The sequence below is a fragment of the Nannobrachium achirus genome (assembly GCF_963921795.1).
Source record: "Nannobrachium achirus genome assembly, chromosome: 6".
In the NCBI taxonomy this organism is placed as follows: Eukaryota; Metazoa; Chordata; class Actinopteri; order Myctophiformes; family Myctophidae; genus Nannobrachium; species Nannobrachium achirus.
In genome coordinates, this window is record NC_137815.1 from 53,297,912 (window position 1) to 53,325,759 (window position 27,848).

A 27,848-nucleotide genomic window follows, 5' to 3' on the forward strand; every position below is an offset into this window, starting at 1 on the left:
CAGCACTCACTCCCACATCTGTCCCGTCCTTGTGCATTAGTGTCACACGTGTGCTTCAGTGTTGACCCATACCTGTAAATCATTGTTTCACTCTTCTCCTCTCCTGTCCTTTCTGCTATTCTGGCAGTGACTACACTGGCATTGTGGCTGTCAATCAGGGGGTTTGAAGTGGGGTGGTGGGATACTTGTAGATTGTATTGTTCTGTTTAGCATGTTTGAAGCCACGTGGGCATGGAGTGTTGATTCTCATCGCTCTTCTCTTCCTTCTCGCCATTCTCTCACTCTCTCTCTGGCAAATTGATTTAGCTGTAGTTACGGAGAGAAGGGTATGAATTACACTTCATTGTGAAGGCCCCTCTTTCTCAACACACCAAGGAAGTTCGAATTTTCACTCCTACCATTCTGTATGTAGTCTCTCTCTCGCTCTCTCTCTCCGTCTATCTCATGTTTTCTTGTTCTCCCTGCCTCATTTATATGCACGCACGCACACAAATTCCTCGTCTCCCCTCCTCCTTATTGGTAAATGAATTTGCAGCGGTCAACGTTCGGTCAAGACCTTCAGGCTGCTCACCTTTCCTCAAACTACATTACTTTCAAATGACGTCTGACCATGAAACGCTCTTCCCTGCGTGCCTTGTGTGAGTGTCTGACAGAGGTCTCACCCCTTTTCCGCTCTCTTTGTTTCTCTTGCCCATCTTTCTCTTCCGCCGTGTCAGAATCCCATTAGAGTAAGGGCTTGTGCTGCAAGACTGAGACACTGTTATTGAGAGTTTGTTCTTGCATTAAAAAGATACCCCAGGAAGTGTCAGTCATCCTCCTTGTACTGTAGTTCTAATAAAACAGAAAGAGGAGCTACGCCTGTCCCCTGATACATACAGCATAAAGGTTGATGTATGGGTAACTCACTATCAATGCTATAGCTCTTCATACCAAACCCACCCCCATTTGCCATGCTATCTTAAGGTCCTGTGATGACAGCATTGAGAATCATAGACTGACCAGTTAACTGCCTGGTTATTTTAACCACATGCACTGAGCCAGTTACCAGAAAGAATTAAAAAAATAGACAATCTACAAACACACAACACCTCACAATGTGATGCATTGTGAGCATGTAGATCTGCTGGACATTGAGTCAATAAAGTCAGGGTAGGGTATAGTGTTCCTTTAAATTGAACATTTTTGGGACATAATATGCTACAGTATATATATATACCGTAGTTAACTAGTAAGACGCCTCAGGGCGACAAGCGAGGTCGTGCCATGTCTTGGCCATTTGGCCAGTGATGTATATTGGACCAGTTACCCATATATGGAGACCCCTGGTACCCATACAGTATATGGAGATCCATGTACTGTATATGGAGATATGCTGTGAGAGCCCAAACATGCTTACTCAGTTATTCGTTATGTGAAAGTCCTATGACATCTGACATCATACATACAATCCCTTTTATGCCCATACATGGAGATCCCTGTCTGTACTCTGTAGAACTAGCCACACAGATATGGGCTGTCTTGAGCATCTGTCTTGGCCATATATGGATTCTGTTAGTGTGGTATGTGGCCGATGTGGCCTCCATACAGTATATGGGCATTCCCATGAAGTCCTGTTAGATATGGGCTTAATATTGATGACATCAGGGAACTCCATATATGAGTATAAAAGGGATTCTGTTAGTGTGGCTCCCCAATAGACTGGTGTACACGGCCAGACGGAGTCAGCATGTGCCGTTTCACATACTAAACTGCAACCTTTGGTCGCAATAAAATGTTACAAAAGGAAGCTTTAATGCTCTTAATGTTTTGTGCATTGCACTTTGAATTGCCTTGCTGAAATGTAGTTGGCAGATGATGCGATGATAAAACCAAGAAACAATATGCTCTCCTGCTTTGGTAGTGGCCTGGACATTCATATTTTTGTTGCAGCCCGTTACAAAATGTATTACACCCAAAATAAGTACAAAGGCAAACAACTGGATAAATGGCTTTTATAGGGAGCTTTGACAGTGGCTACAACTATATACTGTATTTTCTTTATTTTGATTTTGTTGTGCAGAAAGAAGTTGTTGTTAAATCGTACTCTCTAAAGACCTCTGAAAAAAAAAGGCTGTTCAGTGAGGGATTTTGAGACTCATACGAGTATGCTCTTTACATGTTGGAGTTAATCCTTGGTTGCAGCCATACAGGAGGGAAAAGAGATAAATCCTCCTTGTGCCTCCATCTTGTAATGGGTTCCACGGTATATTATTAAAATGTCTTGCACACATAATGGACTATTAATAGGTCTATGCAAGACCTTGGTTTAACACACCACTTTTTAACCACTTAAACCCTATACGTCATTGACCTGGGTCCCCCAGGGTTCTACTTCTCTCATTGTCCCTGTACACGAAATATCTCTTTTCAGAAAATATCTTATCTACAAGAAAGCTTGTAGACCTGTTGTTTTCACTAAATGTTTGCCCCAGAATGGGGTGCTAGAGTTCATGTGGTTAAATGCACAGTCATCGATATCAAACCATAGTGGAAGAGAAATGGACAGAACGACACAGGGGTGCTCACACCCACAGTACTTTGAGGATGTGTGAGTGGGAGGATGTGTGTGCATCAGAGGTCATGTCTCTATCTGAGACATCTAGTCCTTCACTGAAGCTCCAGGCTGTTTCTCAGCAAGGCTGAAGTGAAAGTCCAATTCGAAAGGAAGGTCTGTGCATGTGGCGGCATTGTCTGTGTGTTAATATACTTATTGTGTTTGGCCCTCCTGTGTCTTTTTTTCTACCTTCTCTTTTGATGTCAGCGTAGCAAATGGAATTTACCGTGCTCAGGGTCAGACTCTATTTGTCACATCTCCATTGTGACAGCACCATTTCCTTGTCTCTACATCTCCTCTTTTTAAATTGTTTTATTCAGTGTTTTTCGTGCCCTTCTTTTCATCCGATCCTTGTGTTTTCAGTCTAGCCTTAGGAGTTTGTTATTGCTGTCTTTACCGTTTGTTTTATTTTATCTTGCCTCTTTCACTTTAATCTTTCTGGTCATTTTGACTCTCTGGCGTCTGGCATTTTGTTTTAAAATACAAAATGACTGTTGTTTTTCTTTAGGGCTGACATGGCTGACTCCAGAGTGGTTGTAAACTTTGTTTAACTCATTTAGTGCCCATGAAATTAACGGATTATAAAGTCCACGATGCCAGTCTCAGGTTGGCATCACCCCCGTTATCTTATTTTGAAGGCCAGAAGTCCACAGCGCAAACACTTCCGGTCTGGCGTCCTGCGCCGGAACCGATCCTTGTCCACGTGGAGTTGTGTAATGGCGGACCGGAGCTTTTATACATGTGTAACATAAGCGAGCATCTGCCTCCATCTTCGCTTCTAAAGTGTAGTTTTGAGATAATGGACATTAAAGATGAGATCGGCCGTCCACCTCAATGTTATGGATGGGACTATTTTGTGCTCGTGGAGCCGTGATGATGCGAAATCAGCGACGGATTTCGTCTCCGGACCTCCGGCCATTGTACTCGGTAATGTATCCGCCGTTACACCCCCACCCGGTCACTTAGATCAGCCAACACAGGGATGCTGACAGAACCCTCGCTCAAAACTCCAGGGCAAAAATCCACTCGTCCGAGACAGTTTGCCCTCCTGGCCCCCAAGTTGTGGAATAAACTCCCTGTCGCACTTAGAACAACGGACTCACTCGCTAGCTTTCGCCGTGGACTGAAGACTCACCTTTTCAGACTCCACCTAAACCCTTAGCACTACAGAAAAAGAATCAATGAATACATGAAGCTAGTTAGCATTTGTTTTTGTTTTTTAGGTTTTTTTCAGAACTTTGATTATATTGTGTTTTTTCTAGATAGATATCCATTTGCATTTGTTATATTGTTGATGATGTACTGACATATTATCTTGTTTATTATTGTGATGTTATCTGCTTATTGTAAGTCGCTTTGGATTAAAAGCGTCTGCTAAATGCCTAAACTGTAAACTGTTACAGTAATATATTACTTTTCACGAGTATACTCGGGATTGGCACTCCGGGTACTCGAGTACTTTTCACGAGTCTTTGCGGGATTGGCACTATGAGTTAAGAAAGGTGCCTTTATTAATATCATTATCATTATGATGATGATTCTGATAATGATGATGATTAAACGTGTGAGTAATATGAGGTCTACTGGGATAACTAGATCAGTGACTTTGGGCACTGGCCTATACTCGGGAAAGTCTGGAACAATGTAAGTTGGGAACGATGCAATTTTGGAATGCATGCCCCCCTCACTTGTTGTACCAAATTAAGTATTAATTGGGTGCTCCATAATCATGAATCAGAATTAGAATAAGCTTTTTTGTCTCACCACAGGTTTACAGAGGTAAAGAAGTGGGTGAAATTGTTTTTGTGCATCGTTCCCATCGTATTGTTATTTTCCATAGAATAAAGAAGGGGAAGAAGAAGGGGGGGGGGGGGGTGTAGATCAAGCAATGAATACAACAACAACAACATATATACATGTATATACATATTACACATATACCTGAGATAAAAATATAAAATAAAGGTGTGTGAGCATAGCAGCAGATGTATACTGTATACAGTAAATTGTGATATTATATCCACAACTTTCCAACATCCCATCGTGTATTGCGCAGAAGTTGCACTGTGTTTGACATGCGATGGTGTTGCATTCCACAAATACATGATCTGCAAGATAATTGTGACCGCACGTCAGTTATTGTGAAAACCTGCAGCAATTGTGTCACGTGTTACTCTTGCCTGTCACACTTTCTGTAAACACAGTTAACACACACACACACACACAGACACACACACACACACACACACACACACAATCTGTCTCGTTTGCCCTGCTCTACACTGATTGCACTCAGCTGTGACCCCTACACACACGCACGCACGCACGCAAGCACGCACACACACACACACACACACACACACACACACACACACACACACACACACACACACACACACACACACACACACTGTCTCGTTTGCGCTGCTCCACTGCACGGATTGTACTCGGCTTCGACCCCTGCCTGGGTCCTGAGTCAATACAGCCCTAGTCTATGTGTATGTGTGTGTGTACAACCTGCGTTTTACTTGTATTTTGAACATGTACATTTTCTATATCTGGGGCACAACTGCTGTTTGATGCAGTAGGCCTATAAATAAGACTGTAGTCGGATGATGTGGCATTTTTTTTTTTTCAACTTCTAGAATTCATTAAAATTATCATTATGTCTTCCCTCCGGTTAAACAGTGATGATGTTGTGGTTATGGGAGTGTCTATGAGCAGTGTCTATTAATAAGAGTGTTTATGACGGGGCATCCTGGCAGAAGAGTGTTCTCACAAACAACCTCTGGCCACATGTCTGAGAAGAACATCTGAGGATTCAAGATGTTTGTCTGTTGCTATCAGCGTCCTTAGATGCTCTGTGCAGAACCCGTATTATATGAACATGTTTTTTAATGTGTTTTTGTGTGTGTGTGTGTGTGTATGTGCACGTGCGTGCGTGCGTGCGTGCGTGCGTGCGTGCGTGCGTGCGTGTGTGTCTGTGTGCGCTGCTCTAGGTCAGGACGTCCTGTCAGTCTCATGATGGTGTTCAACACCCCAAACCCCCTGAGTAAGATCTCTTGGGTCAACCGCCTGCACTTGGCTAAGATTGCATTACGTAAGTAAATTAAGCACACACACGCGCGCGCACACACACACACACACACACACACACACACACACACACACACACACACACACACACACACACACACACACACACACACACACACACACACACACACACACACTGGATTACCACTGTCATTATTAATTAAATAGGGTGATGTAATGTGATGTAACGTCACATCAAAAGGGTTTATGGGAAAGACGGACACGTCGTCACATTTTGTTCTCGTTTAACTCTGACTGAGTGCAATATTGATGTCATGACTGATGTAACGCATCACAGCGTGACTGTCAGAATGGGGTTAAATGGAGTGCAGTGAGGCTTGGGTAAAGGGTGCTAATTGTCATGTATAAATCAGTACTTGAAGCTTGTCATCAACTCATTAGCATGTTTGTATCCGTCTCCTATGCTGTTGTTTTGTGTATTTTGTTTCTCACGTGAAGCACTTGTAACGCTGCTTTTGAGAAGAACATGCCCATATACTGTATGGTCATTCCCAGATATTGATGACATCGGGACAGGGATCTCCATATATGGGCATAATACGGACAAGGACGTAATTAATTTGCAAGTGTGACTCGTGATGACATCAGCGATCTCCATATATGGGCAGAAAAGGGAAATCAAGCCAGAGCGTGATGTCGGAGCGGAAAATCCATATGACTATATTTTTGCCACGGCCATACAAAATGAGTGGTCAATAATATTACCACAAATAAAATACTAAATGTATACTAGCAGTAGACACGATGGAGAACACATGCTGTGTTTTTTAAAGGGCAAAGTGGTTAGTCCTCATCCCTTTAAACTTCATTTTATTTTATTCATATAGTAAGTAGGAAAGCTGAGAGGTACTGTAAGGCGTAAATGCATGGAGCAATTTGTAACCCTTTTTCCATTTAAAAGTGATAGCTTTGAACTTCTCAAAGCATTAAAGACAAGAGAGGTGAGAAGAATTGTCATGTTGACATGACTGACAACGGTCATTACTCATAAGCTTAAAAAGCTCGGGCTCTTTATTCAAATGTTAATTTCAAAGGGCATTTTGGAAACGCAGCTAGTCCTATACTGTCATTCGTTGGCTTGGAAGACATTGTTTTGTAATGGTTCTCTGCAGTGGTGTTTCTGGGTGTACTGGCACCCTAGGCCAGTGGTTCTCAAAGTGGAGTCTGGGGACCCCCAGGGGTCCTTGAGGGTTGTATTAATGGGGGTATTAAGATCTGATACTCAAAAGTACAGATACTCAGAATCTGTACTTAAGTATAGTACATTTACTCTGTTACTGTCCTCCAATATAAAGGTAGCATTATTATTACCAGCCAGTTAAGGTCACATGCAGCCTTTTGAAATGCCCACGTTGTGTTTCGATTTTACACACTATCGACCTTTTTATATTGTAGCAGGCGTGTCACTTGTGTCCAAAGTGGTAGACATCTCAGTTGGGAATGAAACTATTCAGTTGGTCTCTGTGGGGAACATTCAAGCAGTGAAAAAGGGACATGCCTCCCCCAGCAGGGAGCAGCACAGTTCTTCCCTTCCTCCCTTTGTTTTCTTCTCCTCATACACAGTAAAATCTTTATTTAATGCTTAATTTATACATTTGTGCCTCAGTGATTGTACAAACAAATATAACCAAATGGACGGCGCATTTGGGTACATCTGCAACATCTGCGGTACGCTTAAATTATCCATGCTTTTACTGTGTATCCCTTCCCGTTGTCCCTGTCCAGGCCTGTGCCTGACTATGCAGTCTGTCTACTTTAGAGAGGTCTTCCTCGCTTTGGTTTCATCAGTGCGTGCCTTGAGCCGCTGGCGAAAAGCACAGACAGGACCATGGAGGACATTAATCTGCTTACTTGGCCACGATGGCACGATTCTCATTCCCCAACGCCTGTACCACTCGTTCTTTTTCTTACTCCCCTGTCGCCCAGAGCGCTCCTCATCCTCAGACACACTCACTCTACTCGCACTTTGTTATGTATATGCACTTAGTCTCTCTGCAGCAGGGAGCACTCGGCGTGCACGTGCACCTCTGTTGAGCTCCGTGTTGTGGCTGCTGCCGTCATCCCACCGGTCGTCTCCCTGTAAAGCTCCGGCGCAGGGATCTGTAAAGGTTTCAAAGGAAGTTATTGGAAGCAGATTAAATGCCACGAGATGAAATGCCTCGCTTAGATGACTAGCCAGAGATGCGATTGTTCCGCGTGTGCATGCCCAGGGACAGCAAAGCACAATGCAGGGCTTTTTCAGGTCTGAAGAGGGGTCACAAGAAAGGTCTGAAGCATCTCATCCCCCCAATCACCACGGTCGTCTTGTGGTTCGCTTGTCTCTGTTCATATGGCCTTGCAAGAAATGAAAACAGAACATTATACATACTGTATGTGGGCTTTCTCTCTTTCTCTCTCTCTCTCTCTCTCTCTCTCTCTCTCTCTCTCTCTGCCTCTGTCTCTCTCTCTCCTGCAGTATGGTGCTTATGTAAAAAGAAAATGGCATAAGAAAACCTCAGTTGAGACAGGAATGAATCATTTCAGTGCAGTGGAGTGCAGCATCCAACCACACTCTTTACCTTGTCGCTCACACCTTTATCAGTGACACGGCAGGGTTAGTGATTAGGAAGAGCACGTGGATCGACTCTCTCCCCCGCATGGCTGCTGGTATGCGCGCGTTGGTGTGTGTGTGTGTGTGTCTGTGTGCTTGTGTGTGGACATGGATGATGTCGAAGCTAAATCATGCATGGCATCCATGGCCACTGCATACGGCTAAGAAGCTGTACTGTATGCCATGATAATGCTTAAAGTATGGAGCCCAACGTTATCACAGGAATTCTACAGGGGAGGACGAAGAAACGAAGAATCACTGAGGCAAGTTTTCTCTCCAGTCTCCACATTGTTGAGTGATGGGGGGGTGCTCTTAGGCAGCCGGACCATATAGATCATATAGGCAGCTGGTACAGGCATCGTTCATCTATAGGGTCAGGCTGGTGAAAGAAAAATTCTGTTCGGAGTTAATAATGTAGAATATGGCCCATTATTAAAGTCACGTCTGAACGTTTTGAATCCTATCGTGATACTATTTTGATGAATATGTGTGTGTGTTTGGAATGGTATAGAGGGTATGCGTGTGACATCATCATCATACCCGGATGTTATGCAGGAATGCCTAATGAGTGGCAAAAAACTACTTTCTGACCTTGACAGCCCATACATTCAAATAGAAAAGCATTAAACGACACTAAACAACGTTAAACTCACTTTGCCACTCGATTAGCCATTCACTTTATGCATGTGCATACCCTCTATAGTAATATTTATGCTGCAACAGAGTTTTGCAAAGGTTCAGTTAAGGACCAGTACTCAATTTCCCCCCTCCCTACTGTTCTACACAGTTACATGACCACCAGGCCATTAACTTCACTTGTGCGACCAATGAAATGCCATTAACTTCACTTGTGGGAGATGTTCACCTGGGAGCATTTAACTCAGGAAAATGTCACCTTTCACTGACAATGAGGCCATTATTATCCATCATATTAGATGTCATTAGCTGCAGCTGTCTTCACGCTATGACACATCTGGGAAAGGGATCATTGTTTTTGAAAGTTAAATCAGAAAGTAAAAAATGTCATGTTGTTCATGTGTTGTATACTACTTAATACATAGTTAATGTCTCAAGTGTTCAATTATCCATTTGTAACTCTGAAAGTGTAACTCTGAGAGTGTGCAAATGTACGCATTTCCAGACTGTGTACTTTTATTATGAATTATGAATAGTATTTAATTATGTGATTCAGAACACAGCCACAGTCACTAGTTCTCCTCAGGGTTATGCTGAGCAGTGTGGCCCCAGTCCCACTTGTAAGACAAAACATAAAAACAGACAAAAGGAATAATAAGTATTTTGCCAATCAGCCCAATTACCTACAGGTCTGTCACTGCTGTTTAAGAGCTTACTTGCAGGCGACAACAAACCACATCCCACAGCCACTTATATAACTCTAAAACTGTTCAGAAAGTTGCATGGAAAACTTTTGTTTTTGTTTTCCTTTCCATTCACACTTGTCAGTGAGTGATTAGTAGAGCTCCTCAATTAATTTGCACAGTGCTTTGGGAAATCTCTATGGAAATGCAAAAAATATGCATAATGTATATTGCAAGTTTAAAATGCTACAATGAAACTTTTAAATCATATTTCATTTCGGTGAATCACAACAGATCTTTGTTGTGATGATGTCCATCTGCGGCTTTTATCCTGGTCCTTTTTCTTTCTGTCTATGGAGGAAAATAATCGGACCTTAAGATCCCATGTGTTAATCGCTCTGTTGAAGCAGGCCCGTCATACAAATTTTTTCGAGGGGGGTCAAGATTAAAGACCTGGGCTCGCCCTCCACGTGGGCCCCCCTTGGTTTTTCTGTAAAGTAAAAAAAAAACTGTTAAAAACAGTTCTACACTGCGGCAGAACCATTTAGGCTTAATATAATAGGGTTTATATAAAGCATGATGTCTTAATCCTACCTTGGGAGAAAGTTCTTTCACAGTCACACAAACTAGTCTGCTCCCGAGTCCCGTTCAACGTCGGCCCCCCCACCGCAGGGCCCCCCTTTCCGGGAGGGGGGACAACACTACCCTTTGCCCCCCCCCCTATCGGCGGCCCTGTGTTGAGGTAGAGACGATTCATGGCAGAGTCATTACATGTTTGAACAACTTTTTAAATTAAAAATAAAATGTCAACAACCACGGTGCAGATGTGATGTGGGTATGCTTCATCTAGTTGTTACTGTGTTCCAACGCAGGGATTTCTTGCAACGTTAACTTCATGATGGCACACATAAAAACCTACCAGACAGTAAATTAAACACATCCACAAATAATGTGTTACACCTAGTAATATTACCTTTCATCTGCATGTACCTTGGCCTTTCATCTAGAGCCACTCTTAGGCAAACGTTTCTATTTTAAAAGTAGCTTTTAAATCGGAACCATTTCCTGTTGTTTAAATGTGTAAATCCTTCAGTTATACCCCCCTCCCCTCCCACCTCAAATACACTACTCTATATGCACACTGCTGGAAAGCCCTGGGCTCTATAGGTCAGTGACGGGCAGTTCAAACCACTTTGGTCTGACTGGATGTAAGGAGCAGCACAACCCCGCTAGCGGGGCTTTTATATACTTAAAGCCTTTGCACACTGGGACATGATGAATAAACGTTTCAAAAATGTGAAATAACTGGTAAATACAGTGTTTCACATCAAATCAATGCATGCGGTGTAGTTGATCGCTTATTCATACAGGCTGATTCCTTTATTTGTGCTGTGTAAGTTCCGAAAAATACAAATATAAAAATGACATTGCTTTATCCACACGTAATGTTTGCGTTCTGTGTGAATGTGCTCATGACACATACATATATCACTTGACTTTTAAAAGCACTGCAGTCAAAAGAAACTTGCCTATAGGGCACCAAATCTAACAGGCTTGCCATGTGCGAGAGAAGCGCAGAAAGAGGAATAGGTGGAGAAAGCGAGAGAATAGAGAGGGAAAGTGAAGAGAGAGCAGGAAATTAAATAAGTAGGCTAGTATAGAGAAAAATTTGAGAGGGAGAGAGGCTGATAAGAGATATTAAGGGTAAATAAAGAGGGTCAGGAAAACAAAGAAAATGAGTGAAGGAGAAGGAAAATAAAGTACTGGACAAAAAGGGAGGAAGAGTGAGATCTGTGCAGTATATGGAGTTGAGCAATGCAATCAAATGGAACACATACAGAAGGCAACAGTGCTGATGCAGCACAGTATACAGTATATGGATTATTCACAGGTTTCCTTCCTTTATTGCACTACTACAGCTCAGAGCTATAACATAGCAGCTGATGTATTCATAATCTTTTGGTAAAATGACCCAAGTAGTAAAGTAACGTCAAACCTTTCTATTTGAAATGCCACACTGCCGTGCAAACCTAGGTTAATGGAAATAGTTTATGGTAATGAGCTATAGATGAGCTGACAGTCTGTGTGTGGATACTATCGATTGTCTCAGTGGTGATCTCACAAACACCAAAATAGAAGGTTAGCTACTTGGGTGGAGGAACCAAACATTGTGAGTTAGATTGCCTCTTGTACTGTCCACCGTCATTTCTACAAAAGGAACCAAACATCGTAAGTTAGATTGCCTCTACAAAAGGATTCTGTAATGCAGTGGTGTCTTTTCCTTGGGGCTCGTGCCCTTCTTACGTCGGACAAAAGCTGGCACCCCCCACAAATCCACACATGCATGCACGTGTGCACTTGTCTTTTTCATGTTAATCCCTATACTGACAGACGATTAGCTAAAATATTTGACACGTTGTGAGCGTGTAGAATAGATCATCTATTTTAGCAAAATGTGGAACTTTTCTTTAGACTATTGGATTTATTGTAAAATGTATTTTGATGAATAAATTCAAAAGACGGATGTCAGATTTGAACTCCATGTAGCATTTAGTCTGTCTGCTAACTGGCTGAGCCACTAGAGCTCAGCACCCCTTCCGATTGGGTATGCTCTTCGAAATGGTGTGTTGAATGTTCGAATTCTTGATGGTTCATGATCCGACAAGCTTTGGCTGTATGATTATTTCATAGCCTACTAATTCACGTGAATAGGAGGTGTAACGTTAAAAGCACTTTTGAGAATATTATCTCTATTTCACCAGAAATATCTCTTAACTCATACCCTGCCAAACCCGAGGAACCCGAGAATTTCGCGATGTCCCTCCCTGCCACGCCCGAGGAACCCGAGAATTTCCGCCATTTTGAAAAAGAAAAATTTTTTTTTTCAAAATTTTTTTTTTTTTCAAAAAATGTTTTGGGACCCCAAACACGTTAGTAGGCATGATAGCGATCGCGAAATTGCTTGTTTAACCCCCATACAACCCCCATACAACTCAGGTAGCAGACCTCCAAGCTCACAACAGTGTAAAACATAATGGCTGCTATCTCATGAATGCCTGAACGGATTTCCATTCGGATTTTTTTGTTTGAAAGCTGTGAGCAATGTGGACACACGTGGTGCATTATCTAGGCATGGGTGTGCATGATACGTGCACTATGAATTACATGGAAGTCTATGGAGACGAATGGCAGTTAAAGAGTACGAAGGTATTGTTAAATGGCAGCATATGAGTTAACTTGATCCAACAGCTGTCTTGATGATTAGATCAGACATACTGTAGCAAGTGTGAGCAATGAGCATGGAAGAGGATACAAATTGCACACATTGCAGAATTACATTTTGAGAGAGAGACACCCCCTGCTAATTCAGCACCAAGGACAGAGACAGTTACTGAACTCCAACAACAACAACTGAACTTTCCGTCCAATACAAATGGGAAACTAACAGGGTTTGGGAAATAATGTGCCTCGGACCAATGGACAGTCCCCGATGCTGAACTGCGTGTGCCCATGCCAATGCCAATGAACGCAGATGCACCAGCAGCAGCACGGGTGAGCAGGGATCACCTGGCAGCGAGCTGCTCCATCTGTAGTCTGGTAAGTGGACATTATTCAGCCAGTTTTGCCATTATTTGGTAAAGTTACATTACCTCAATGCTGTATGACAAATATGTTTTCAAATGCAGTTCCTACAAACGAAACAAAAAACTAAATATATCGTCAAGGTGGAAACGTTGTATGTCCAAAACCGTTCATTTTTATCATTTAAAAACATTTACTAAATAGTGAAAACAGCCGACCTACAAGGCGCGAGGCGTTGTGTGCTTGTAGATCTGCTGTTTTCACTGCTTTTGTGCGACGGCCTTGTCTGATGAAGCAGGGCTTTACTTCGCGAAAAAACATACACATTTGAAACTTGGAGATACAAGGTTTCTGCCCAACAGTGACGCTATTTAACCTTTATTTCACCAGTCAAAATACATTGAGAGTCTCTTTTACAAGTATAATATGCAACATTATTCTTCCTCGGGTTCGCAGGCGGGTAACACCACCGGGGGACTGGCTATGGGATTTCACTCAATTCCCTCTCCAACATGGAGAAATCAGACTGCTGAGTTGAAGGAATGGACGGTACTCGTGCCAGAAGGTATTCCCGCGTCGTAATCTGGCTTGGCTCGTCTCTCCCCTTGACCTGGATGTGTTATTCCCCTTCTGTTCCCTCTCCACGGCAACTTGTTCCTGGCTGCTGGGTCCAGCGTCAGGATCTGCAGCCAGCAGATCTGCATGACAGTCGCACCTTTCATTTAATGGATGGTTATTTGTATGTGTGCAATACTGTTAAATAAACCGTTTCCATAGCAAACCTACATGGTTTGTATGCACTGTGTGCACATTAATGGATGCCAACTTCTAACACCCCAAATCCCTCAATGCTGTCTATACCAGGGGCCTGACGTTTTCAGGCCAAGGACCCCTTAGTTGAGAGAGAGAGATGAAGCAGGGACCCCCACAACCTTTTCATAGATTCCATATAGCGTCATTGTTTGACAGCACAATCATCAGTGTATTTTGGATTCACGTCAATTTGTGTTTTCAGATATTTAACCTCTTGAACCGTCAATACTTAATAAAGTTGAATTTTCACTCTGTACTTAGTCTGCTCTTTTTCCCCTCTACACCAAACCTCTTTCCCAAAAATAGCCCATCTACTGCGAGGCGTTGTGAGCTTGTAGATCTGCTATTTTTGGCTAAAGTTCTCAGAATAAGGACACTAGGGTTCAAGTGGTTAATATTAAAAAGGAGAAAAAGGTTTCTATCATACAAAGACCCCCTATAGTAACTCTGAGGACCCCCTAGGGGTCCCGGACCCCCTGTTGAAGACCCCTGGTCTATACTAAGGGCAGAGACGGCAATATCTTCATCTGATGTTAGGTCCACCGTGGCATAGGCAGTCCATTTCCCAGTGGTCATGTCTTTGAGCAACAAGTATTTATTTTCCTTTTCTTATGGCATCACTGTAGCACTTTCTGCAATGATGCCAGAAGATGAGGATACACTCACTGCTACCGCCTTAGATGCCTGCCTCAATTTTCGGGGAAAGGTGATAATATAAAGTCTGTTCACGCTTTAAACCCATGCACAACCAGGTATCTCTCTTTTTACTTCTGTCAAAAGTCTTCCACCATGACAAGAGTAACAGAGCAATGTGCAAATGTAAGCAGGATTTAAAGCCAATCTGATTGGTTTATTGTCTGTTCCGCCCAAACTACAAAATCAATCCACAACTTTCCAACATCCCATCGTGCATTGAGCAGAAGTTGTAGGGAGCTTCCGGCGCCGCAAACGAGTGTGATCTACAAGCTCACAACGGTTGCATCTGCGACGCGACGTGAGCTTGTATGTCTGCTGTTAACCGGAAGTGTCCTACAGATAATGCTCCTGTAATTTTTGGCGGAAACAGGTGGATAGGCTGATCGAAAGATCTTTAGAGTTTTGCGCTTACAGTATAACATCGGTCTTGAAATGAACGAGGTGGCCTTACCACTGGCAATATTCGCATAGGACATTGCGATAAGGTATCGCACATATAAGAATGTCAAGGCCCATGTATACATACAGCATACATCTGTGTAATGAAGTTGAAGTCTGACGGCCCATATATTTTGGTAGCATAACAGTAAAATGAATTCAACCCCATGTTTGTGCCAAATCTGGGGGAATGAGTGCGTGCGTGTGTGCGTGCATGCGCTATATTTTCATGTACTATTCCAGTCTTTATGTCCTTATCAGTGTGAGATACAGTATACCGGTACTATGAAACAAGATCATAGGTAGACAGTAGACACAAGATCAGTCACCTCAATTACAGCGGAGTTTAAATGAAATGTCTTTGTTTAAACCGTTTCCATAACCTCTTTGTTTTCAATCCTCTAATACAAAATGTTTTAAGACACAACAGTCGAGGGAGACAGGACAGCAGGGTCGAGGGAAGGGTAAGACAGATAACACAGTCGTGAAGGGCAAATTTGAGAGAAGTAATCCAAAAGAACAAATCATTGTTGAAATCGATAGTTCTCAACCTCCGGTACTACGTCGTAGTGGGAAATTGACTCCACCTCTTCTGAGTTTAAATCAGTAAGCTTAGCTTATAAAGTAAATATGGCTGCTTATTATTTTGTTCATTTGGCTTTACTCGTACCCACAGTCACTCCAGTTGCAGTCAGAGGCTGTTTATGCCAGCAAAAGTGTCAAAAGGCAACTCTAAATCATCAAAGTTTAAATATAATGTATATCTGTAGTCAGTATACACCTTTTGGAACCAATCATTGTTTATATACATTGGTAGAAGTTCTGTCAGGCTTGCAACAAATGCCAGCAAGGGTACCAGCAATTCCGGTGATTGGCACATTGTATTTTCTTTTTGCTACTCTGCAACACATAACCCCCTGCAATTATTTCCTGCTCAATTTTACATCTGCTTTTCCATTCGCTTTTAGTCCAATACTCTGCACCGGACCATTCTCATATAAACACCCTCAATGTGACACATTTGGCACACATCTCCATCACTCATTCAAACGCCAAGCAGGGAAATGGCAGAGAAATGTCTTTCTTTCTTGACTTCCTGTGGGAATAGATCGGCACCAACCTGGCCAGGATGGCAATTACATGTTAATTGCATTACACCCACACTTTGCCTTCCCATTTAACCAAATGTAATTACAATAAGGGAGTTGTTGATTTAATTTCATGCTTGGCCTGTATCACGTCATCGCAGGCAGTGGAGCAGGCCTGCTGTGCACCCCGTCGGGGGTGAAACAACATTTCAAACCCACCCAACCATGGCCCCCTGTTCGTCTTGAAAATAGGTGTCGTTCTCCAGAATGTGGACACCCCATAGCAAATGTCCTTATGCATGATTTAGTGAGTGGATAGACACCCCCGAAACTCAGCTTCACACCATCGTTTATTCTATTACCTCCATTTAGAGGAACACAATTATATGGCTTGGCAATGTTAATCCAATATGACTGATGGCTGGTGGCTGGGGGTACGTTTGAATATGTGTGTGGAGGAGCTCCGGTCAAGAAAATAATGAACTACAAAAAAGAAATAAACAACACAGATTCTGTTATGGATTTTTTGCTACAGCTGGAGGCCTTTCTTAAGTCCTCCTTCGCTCATGTAGAACAAGACGAAACCTTGTCCAAAACCGTTTGTTTTGTATTTATAATTTTTAAAATGATTTAAACTAGTGAAAACAGCTGATCTACAAGCACACAACGCCTCGCACCATTTTGTGCGATGGCCATATGATGAAGCAGTGCTTTACTTTACTAAATTTACAAATTTGAAATTTGGAGATAGTACAATTTTGGTTTTACAAAACACAGGATAAGATGTTAATTTCCTTTGTGCAGGCACATGCGTGAGAGTGTGTGTGTGTGTGTGTGTGTGTGTGTGTGTGTGTGTGTGGGTGGGGGGGTTAGGTTTTAGTCTAGGACGCATCATCAGTAGTGTTCCTCCGGGTCTTAGGGTGTTTGTTTCGGCCATTATACACTATACACCCTCTCCGGAGGCGGCCAGCTCAGGTTGATCAGTCCCTGAACTTGCGTCATTTCCAATTAGTCATGAGAGTATCGTTCATCTTATGGATGGCAGACTTCTCCTCATGGGACTGTGCAAGGCAGGGGCGTCCTTTTCCCTGAGTCAAGCCTATAGGCTGACCGCATACCTCCTGGCTCCAGTTTAGGCATTTAGCAGAAGCTCGATGCCCAGACTGGAAGCTCCCAATCCAAAGCGACCCACAACAAGCAATAAGCAATACAATAAGCAATAGGCAATACAAGAAGAAATAAGCAATACAATAGGCAATAAGCAATACAACACTCAATGTGATTAGTCATGAGAGCTGCGTTTATCTTATGGATATAGCTATCACTCCTCATGGGACTCAATCAGCATCAATACATCAACTGCATAGAGATATCAATCCAGAACAAAGAAAAAATCTTATATACCTATAAGAACGCTATCTAGCTTACTTTGGGGCCCAGCAGGGGTCTTTCCTCCTCATAAAAAGCCACTGGCTGCTTCTTTCGGCTGCCTCCGATGCAGCTTTGATGGCTGACCGCTGGCTTTGGCATCTAATTCCCAGGTCTGCAAAGAGCCTGGTTGTAGATCTTGCCACAAACCCTCTGCATCCCATACATCCAATACAATATCTGTCTTGTTAATACCTTGAGATTTTCCAGGCCCTGTTTGTGCCTTGAGCATACCTGCAACATTTCGGCAAGTGCAACTTTAAAAAGATACGTATTGAGATAGTTATATAAAAGCTGGATGATACTGGGCTGCTTTAGTGGTAGAGGCTTTTTACATGATGTAAAATGGCGAGCCGGAGATGTGTCTCTAGTAAACAACATTTGTCACTTTGCAACCACATGTGGGGTAGTTATGGGGCCTTGAAATAGAAAGTGAGAATTACCTCACTGTGGTGCTTCACCGGGAGCCTCCAGGTCCATTAATAACCCGGCATGGACTGCATCTTTTATGCTTTCCCTGAGTGGTCCTACTGTTTGAGAAGGGTCTTTGTGAAATAGCCAGAGGCATTGCCTAATTAATGGGGATTTCTTGCTGAAGAATATTAATTGCTTCTTACCCTGGACGTGATCCCAAGCCTATCAGACCAGGTTAAGGCTGCTGAGATTGACAGCCCTCACAAGATGCAGAAGATTAGGAGGAGTAAGTCGAAGAAGAAGAGATGCAAAATAATGAGAGGTTGGAAACAGAAGCGGAGGAGATTTGTGTGTATGGACATGTGTGTCTATCTATGTAACGTGTGTGTGTGTGTGTGTGTGTGTGTGTGTGTGTGTGTGTGTGTGTGTGTGTGTGTGTGTGTGTGTGTGTGTGTGTGTGTGTGTGTGTGTGTGTGTGTGTGTGTGTGTGTGTGTGTGTGTGTGTGTGTGTGTGTGTGTGTGTGTGTGTTCGTGGGGAGGGTGTTGAAAGGAATGATTGAGACAAGCAATCAGTCCCACCGCAGGGAGCAGAGGGCGGGCAAGGGGGCTGTAGCCTGCGGTTACACCGCTAAGTGTGCCCTCCTTCCCCAGCACACAGATCAATAGACGAGTGGAGTGCGGAGCCGACAGTTTCTGGCACACACACACTCCGACACGCACCATCTTAATCCACTGTGTGATAATGCGCTCACACACTGCTGCAAAGCGTGCACAGGTGGGAGACTAAGTGCGAAGTGAAGCTGGGGAATGGGGGTCCTGAAGTTGGGGAAGAATATTTGTGCTTCATCTTGCTTTGCAGCAATGGTGTGCTACAGTTTGTAGTCCAAATTCTTTGAGACACATACCTGTATACAGTACGGGTATTTTGGGGCTTGGCCGAATCCGCCTTTGCTTCTCTGGGTGTACAACACACAGCTTTCAAGGGAATCATGTGACGTTTATCCCCTTCCCCTATTCGCTCATACTAAGACATGACGTATGTGTAGACAGAAGAATACCATAGGTGAGTTTCCTATGGCTTGCCATGCCAGGTTTTCAATACTTTTTACCGTATATGAAAGTTTTATTTTTTGTTTTCATCAATATTACTATTCTTTTAATTGCATACTGTATGTGGTTAAACATTGTGAAAAGGATGTGTTGATTTTTATTATCTTGCGTTAATATCATAAGCCTATGTTTGCTACATCATCATTTTCATTATTGATTCAAGATCCAATGCAAAGCTTCCATTGAAAATCCTCTGTGGGAATCCATGGCAAGGACTGACTTCCTGGTTGACCTACAAAAAGACATCATCCTTATAGCAAACTTGTTGAGAGGAACTGCAGTGATTGCATCTCTCGCTGCCATTAGCCAGACAGTGTGCTTACTCGGTCACTGTGCTCTGGTAACCATTATTTTGCTGCAGCTTGTCATAAAAAAAAACAGCGGAAAGTAAGCCACCAGAAAATGGCATTCACTCACTCTGTGCTATGTGCTGGGATAGATTTATTTCCATATCTCACCACGCTCAAACATGGAAAATGTTTATGATGAGTAAACATTATCACAGATTTTAATTAACAGATCGCAGATTCACACATTGATCAAAGGGAAATATCAATTGCACTGGTGTATTTAATTAGTCTATAAGTTTGCCCTTTGTGTCACCGGGGTTGATAGAACGCCATGCTCTGCAAATTAATCTTAATCAGTGAAAGACTTGAAACACGTGCATGATCGGAATAAAGAAAGCAACAAACTAAATGCTCCCGCTACTTCATTATTCTAACCTTCCACAGCCTTCGTTTTTTCCCTTCTCTTGAATGATTTAGCTTTCAGTGACAAAGTAGATGGAGATGACCCCTGGCCCTCACCTTGTAGCAACCGGTGTTTCTCTTTAATTAAAATTGCTGCTAAATTAATTGCTAATGAGTTATTATGCTAATTAATATCACTGAAAATGTGTAGCAAGGAACATTTTTAAAGATTGCTTACAAATGGCATTTTACAATTTAGGCATTTAAAGGAGAATTCCAGACTAGCTGTTTTATTACGTTAATCTGATGTGATATGATATTCCTGAACGATTGGTACTGTTTTATTATTATTATTTTTTAATCTCGAGTCCTCTGCAGCTCCAACCACGAGTGGTGAGATTTTACGCTAAATCGCTTATTTGTATCGCTCGACTATTCCTTTTTCTTGTTTAGATCTGTCCTTCATAATGGCGTAGACATCTCCACAGAGTGTTGTCAATAATGGGCTGCTGCAAAAATGCGAACGGACGCTAGATCCCAACCCCTCCGGTCAGAGATAACTCGCTAGAATTTGACTTTTTTTTTGCCTTTACCACTGGTTAATGGATGGAATAACAACAGATTACCGTAAGAAAAGCACTCGGAATTCTGATTTAAAGGACAACTCCACACTAAATGACATCTAGGCTCATTTTCCTACTAGCAGAACCCAGAGGCCCTCTTATAGCATAGAGTGGAGCCCATAAGCTTTTACACTATTTGTTGTGGTCATGAATGTGTTACTAGTTGTCATTACAAACACATCCATGCCTTAGTTTGGCCCACACGAAAATCAACGCAACAAATAGTGTAAAAGCGATAGGCTTATGGGCTCCACTCTATGCTATGAGGGCTGCTGGGTTCTGCTGGGGAAACTGGACGACAGGGCCATTTCTGCCTAATAGACCCCTAATAGACAGTCATTTGGGATCAATATAAGTAGGACAATGAGCCTAGATGTTATTTAGTCTGGAGTTGTCCTTTACTAGACTCTCCTATCCAGAGCAACATTTCTAGTTTGGAGTCAGTGCCTCCCAGCATGCCTGGCCTTTTCCCATTTACACCAAATATAGCAGTTTGGTGCTATTTCCGCCCAAGTCTTTGTATAGAGGGTTTAGTTTTTGAGTGGTTTCTTATGTGTTCTCTGTGTGGCGTAGAGGTAAAAAGAGGGTTGTGAGTAAATTTGTTTCCCATTTCTTTTTAACAATTATTTCAAAACATGTTCTAAATAATTCAAATAATAAGAAGAAAAAGTTTAAAAAATAATAATCTACAATCTCTGAAACGTGTAGGTTGGTTATTTCCCCCTATTAAATTGGGCTTAAGTGGTTAATTCATGATTTTTGCAAATTTTTGCTAATTGCTCCTACATCTGGCTTTGTTTGTCCGGAGTCTGTCCGGACTGTGATTGGTCAATAATTGGTGTCTTGTTTGTTCGCCCATGGTCACATTGACCACGCTTCACAGGAAATGAATTCATAAACAGCACCGCTCACTTCACACTGGGTGTGATTTATGTATTTATGTTTTTGGGTCCCGGGGAGACCGCAAAATGTATCTTTTGGGTCTGGAGCTGAAAAGGTTTTGGATCCCCTGAGGTGAAACACGGCTCACCCACCACTGCAGACACTCATGTTCCTTCCCCGCCAGCGCTGCCTCTGGCTGCGAGACTCCGTCTCCAATGAGGGGTCGTGTCCTCATCACTGCCTTAGCCATCCCTTCTCCTGGCTGGCATTCAGCCTCCGTAGAAGGAATTGTTGTTTGTTTACCTTGACAAACATTATCCATGCATACAATGCCCTCGGCAAGATGAAGAATGTGAATCAATCAAGAGGAGAATGATGTCTCTGAGGATGTGGCCACTCAAATCGGGTGGCACGACGCACAATCCAGCGACCTGGCTTGTTGTGTTTTCCTGTGAGAAATATGAGCTGTCCTATTCATTCTTTTTATTGTTCGTGTAAGTGTGTGTGTACGTGCGTGCTTGCGTGCAAGAACGTGGGCACACGCTTGGGATTGATGGGGCATGTGTGTGTGTCTGTATTGGAATCTGTGAAATTGTTTCTGTGTACATACTGTACTGTACTGTACTGTACTGTACTGTACAGCATGTGATTGTGCACCTGTGTTTGTGCACATGTGTTTACAGTATTTGTGTGGGTGTTGTGAGTGACACCCTATATGTCTGTCTCTGCTATCTGTGCTTACCATTCATTTTGTCCTCCATTATTTATCATCATTAATACAATGCGAAGGCTGAAGGTTGACGCCAATTTGTGTTCTCTGAGACAACCACTTCTCCTCTCTATCTCTCTGTGATTCCCTGTCTCTATTCTCCCCTGTCTGTCTCTCTCTCCCTGTCTGTCTCTCTCTCCCTGGCTGTCTCCCTCTATCTTGCTTGTTATTTTGAGTCCCGCCACGTGCAGAGGTACTTTCAGTTGTTTTAATGTAGTCTGCCTGGTGGATGTCTTCCACTGACCCGCAAATAACACTGTCAACGTGTGCCAGGCGGGAGCATTACGTATGCTAATCAAATAATTTGCTGCAGAAAGTTGCTGAGTGCTCAGGTGTAAAGGAAAGCAGGGGATGTGCCTGCCCACCTGGAGCAGTTACTGGCAATCTGCCCTCAATTAAAAGTCTTTTAATGAGTGACCCTGACACTTCTCTGCAGCTCGGCAGAGACTCACTCATAGACAGTAGGCATAGAGGCCACCTACAAAAAATGTTTTAATTAACCAGTTTGACTGAATGATTTACAAATGTATAATTATGTGACTGCCCAGACTTCAACATAGCACTGCAGCTGAGTCTTATTACTCATAGCACTCCACATGAGATTAACTACTGTACATATTGTTGATCAATTGGACGTAGCCTTTTCAATATCCCAGTTTTGGAATGGCTTGAAAATTACCTTGAATTACTTCACTCTCACCTAAGTGTTCCAGTGGCAGAGACTATGTTTTGCACCCTGTGTCTGTCTGTCTGTCTGTGACCAGCTAATCTCCGGCACCATTGGGCCGATCGCAGCGAAACTGTGCATGCACACTCCCTAGATGCCAGAGCAGAACCTCTGCCCTGAATTTCTCAGATCGGCCTGGCTGTTATATGTATTTTTTGATGATACGGAAATGCAGCTATACTGTATGTAAGGTCAGTAGCTGTATTGCTTAAGAGGGGGCAATTGCTCTAATTCTACAACTACTTAGCACTGATTAGCCAGCAGAATGTCTTTGCATTTCAGTGGTAGGACAGCTAACTGAAAGCTATTTTATAACTATTGAGGTTGTATTGTAGGTCAATGTAAGCCCATCTAATTGGCCCTTAGGTGAGTTGTATACCTGCTCACTACAGAAACAAGCAAGTAAACAACATTTGCTTGTCAAGTAAACTGTGCTGTGTGCGCACTTTTCAAACTAAATGGGGCTTTTACGTCTGGGAGGATATTGCTTTTGAATGAAACTACAGGTATAGGCTGTGGCTTATTGCAATTTAGCATATTCAGAAAGACCTGGGGAGTAAATTAAAACAAGCTGTTTGATTGCATGCGCTATGTAGTTTACGCGAGTTGCAATTGAAAATTATGAAATTACATAATGGGAGCACTTTGGCAGATTTACACAGTGCCTAGTCAGAGAGTGCACCTGTTGTAAGGGCTTTGAGCTATAGTAACCCAACAAGATGGTGAATGTGCCAGCCGAAATCTATTCTTTATTACAGCTGGAATCCAGCAGTCGTGTTTGTTTATTTATTTATCTCCCCCCCCCCCCCCCCGCTGGGATTGACTGTTGCTGTTGATTAAGTAGAGGCATAATCACTGTTGATGCCGTGCGTTGGCAGTTCCTGGCCTCACCTCCCACGACAGGGAATAATCCTCTGACTGATCATTATGCACACATGCTAATAACACTATTCATATTTCATACCTCGGGGCAGTGAACTGTCTCCCTGATTATTTTGTGCAGTTTTGTAATCGTTCATACGAGACCTCACAGTCAGGCACCATTCTGGGGAGTGGGGATACACGCTGTCAACACGTTTTTAAAGGCTGCGAGAGGAAAATGAAAACATATAAAAAAATTATGTTTTGTTTTGCAGGGGAGGAGAATACACCTGGCTGGTTCTGTGGAGACGATAACGGGAAGACTATGGCCCCGTTCTGGTGTCCTCTGCTTTCCTGTCGCATGCCTGTCTTCGCCACAAAATCTCCCGACAGGAAAGTAAGTGCAGTGACTGTCAGATCCGTCAAAAATGTCGGGCTGAATATTGTTGTAAATTGCTTTAAAATTGGTTTGTCACAAGTGGCTTTACAGGGCAACTAAGGACACAAAACAATAATTAAAAGACCATTTAATATGCTTACAACGTAGACACCAACCTAACAGTTAAATGGATTCAAGTCTTGCAAGTAATATCCTCCCGTTCTGATCTATCTGTCTATCTCTCCTGAAGATATAACAATCAAATTTCAATCATAATGTGTAATGGAAATGAGATGTACTGGTATGTTGTTCTTTACACAACTTTATAAAAAAATGTACAGAGTTCCTTTTGAGTGTGGTGTTTCGGAATTGGTATGCAGGAAATGGTTGATGGGAACAAAAACCTGCTCTGCACCAACCTCTTAAAAAAAAGCACTATTTTGCATAAAGTTGGTGGTTCTCTCTCGCTGCACTGCTTGCACACTTTTTTCAAATAGGGATGCATTCAATCTGTCTGCCCGACTCACATACTGTAGCTGTGTCATGTGGTGTCAGCGTCTGTTAGAGTATATCAGTACAGGAGACAGTAGGCTACCGCTGGACTTGGGTGACAGTCAAACATCTCGGGCCAGGAAATGAATCAAATACACTGAGCATAAACCTGTCAGCTATTTCCACACTGCAGTCAGTCTCGTCAGGGGAGCATTGCCTCCATTGGGTGACGCTCATTATACATCTTAATATAAGGTGTCTGGATAACAACCAGCCTCAATTCCTTCTGTATTTCAGCGACATCACCAGCAACCAATAATAAAAAAAAAGTGGAAAATGTCACAGCCATTTAAGAAATATTTTGTCAGGCGGGGAGCCGGTACTTGAGAATTGCTATACATTGAAGTCTTCAGTGTCTATAAGCTGTGAGCTAAGACAAGGGTTAGAAGTATTTTCACTAATATTAGATTGTGTAGAGGAGGACGATGATGGAGAGGGGCGGGGCATGGAATAGGATAGGATAGGATAGTGACAGGCCGTGACCCTGTTCTTCACTTTCTGCTGTCACCAGCTAATCCTAATATGACACCACGTTAGGCAGGGACTTGCAGAGAATGTTAGAGAGGCAGGGGCTGACATTTCTAAAGGGGCCTTTTGGTGAAAACGTCGAAAATAGCATTTTCGGTGCTAGCAAAATCAAGTCAGTTTCTACACAGAGAGGGTAATTCTTTCAAGTTTCAACAATAGATGCTGCATTAAAGTTCGGGAGAGTTTGAACCAGGCAATTCTCTTGAATGCTGCCTTCAGGTATGGCATGGAAAGAGGGCATTTGCATTTCTTTCACCATAGTAAAAACTACATTCATGGTCTGCACTTTTTACAGACCGATAAAAGGGCAGGGGCTCAAGCCCCCTTTGATGTCTATGTGTGCACGTGCCTGACGTTAGGTGAACTGCAGGTCTCTGAACAGGGCTGGAGTGGGACTCATTTTCAGGCCGGAGGTTTTAATGTATCAGACTAGCCCACTGGGGTGTTTTGGGGTTCTCTACCATTGATTGATTTCACTTAAAACATGCTGTTATAAGAGCTTCTTCTTCATCACTGGCTGCATCCTCTCTATACGTTGTCCTTTCTAGAATCCTGGGCTCATGGCTGACTCCTGGCACTGGTAAATTGGTCCACTGAGCCTGGCTGCTGTGAGACTACAGAAGACAGCAAAATGCCTTTCATACTTACAGTAGAGGGTCACAGCGCAATAGAATTGAGTCTCTGAATGTTTAAGCAAGTACTCACCACTCAGGCTGAGTTAAGACTTGTTTAGCCTCAAAATATTTTTTATGCAGCTACTGGCTTTGCTAAAAAGATCTCATTATCTAAATTACAGTAGCCACTAAATACTGTACTTGACCCAAAGTCTCTGTACTGACTCTGCTTGACTGTATTTCACCAAGAGAGCTCGCAGGGAAAGAGAGGAGAAGAGGCCACAGTTAAGCATAGATCAGTGGTACAGTGGATGAACATGAAATTGCAGTACAGACCTTGTTGTTAAATTTTATGTTCATTCTCCCTTTAAGTGTTAAAGGGAGAATTCTGTGCCTAAAATGTTGCTGTGGTAACCTGCGTTAGCAAAGTAACTGTGGCTCTTACCTTACCTTCTGAACACGAGTTCAAAATGAACTTTCCTTGAACTAACATTTAATTAAAAAGGTCTGTTTTTGTCCCCACAAACACAAGCAGTTATAATTATTTTTATTTATACTTTTCAAACCACGGCTGAATGCTGGTGTTTGTCATATGTTGTTTTGTCATATGCTGGTGTTCCAGCATGGACAGCTCTTAACACATCTCTTGCACAATTAACTTGTGTTTACACATACATACATATCCTATAGAGCAGCATTATAGGCAATTACATTTCTTAGTTGTACTTGTAAAACAACAAAATGTGAATAATGTAAAAACTAAATGGCCATACAAATAGGCAGTATCAACAAGCCTGAGCAGTCAATTATACAGCATTTACCGGACATGCAAATTGCAACTTACATGTCTGTAACTCTGAGGATTATGGGAGTCCTTGGAATGAAAATGTTTGAGAACCACTGGACTGGGATCATTGATTATCCTCCTTCCCTATACTCCACTGGATGTACATGTTCTGCATGGCTGGTACAGTAGACGTGATGCACTGTCATGTTTTCATCATCTTCCATAGTATCAAGCAATGATGCGGCCGTAGAAATATAGCCTGGGGGCAGTGGCAGCAAAGGCTGGTTTTGGGAACAACACAGAAGAACACAGAAGCTTGTCAGAAGTCCTCAGGGCTCCGACTGGGGTGTAAGGGTGCAGGAGTTCAGAGAGATATAGCGGAGCCAGCCTATTTAGTGCTTTAAAAACAAATAAAATAATCATGAAATCAATTCTAAAATGTACAGGGAGCCAATGAAGTGAGGCCAACGACTCCTCAATGCCAGTGTAAAGCAAATTGCAATAATGGAGTTTAGATGGCATATAACTTTTTTTTTTGGGACTTTTATGCCTTTATTCGATAGGACAGTAGACTGACTGGAAATGGGGAGAGAGAGAGATGGGGAGTGACATGCGGCAAAGGTCGTCTGGATCGGGAATCGAATTGGCGACGCCATCAGGCATCAATGCCTATGTGGCAATGCCTATGTGATATGTGGTATGCGCCTGGACCAGTAAGCCAGCGGGCGCCTCCGGCATATCACTTTTCAGTAGGCCATCATTTTTAACTTATCATCATCTGTAATGAAGCTGAATCAAACACACATGCAATTAACGTTATTCCCTTCAGCGGTGGCCTTTTCTGTTAACTAATTCTGTTTGTCAGGATTGGAAACAAACCATGGAAGTGGATATTAACTTTTAGTTTAGTGTTAAATCTAGATCGTTAGCAGAGATACTGTAGCAGAGAGAGACAGCCAGAAGGGCAAAGATAGGCGTTAAGCAGATACTCTTATCTCGAGTGACTTTACAAAGTGCAAGATAGGAGAAAGTGGCATGAACCATAATCAACAAACAGGGTAAGTCAAACAAATAGAGTGCTGAGAAAATATTAAATAACAAAGTAACAAAATAAACTTCAAACCTAGCATCTGCCGAAGCAACGTAAAAATATGGGCTATATTTTGGGGGAGACAGATTGGTGTGGGACATGCAGCAAATTTGTGAACTGACAATGGAGTTTAAAGTTGTGTATGTTTTCCCAGCC

General features: G+C 42.6%; 1 protein-coding gene across 6 annotated transcripts in view; it reads left to right on the forward strand.

Moving 5' to 3' along the window:
- Positions 1-27,848, forward strand: part of arhgef10la (Rho guanine nucleotide exchange factor (GEF) 10-like a) — a 197,378-nt gene that overhangs the window by 105,558 nt on the left and 63,972 nt on the right. For all 6 annotated transcript variants that reach the window (XM_080728639.1, XM_080728636.1, XM_080728641.1 and 3 more), the window contains 2 exons: positions 5,593-5,693; positions 24,018-24,139. In XM_080728639.1, the coding sequence (XP_080584765.1) occupies positions 5,593-5,693; positions 24,018-24,139 (223 nt within the window). The remainder of the gene's footprint in view (positions 1-5,592; positions 5,694-24,017; positions 24,140-27,848) is intronic.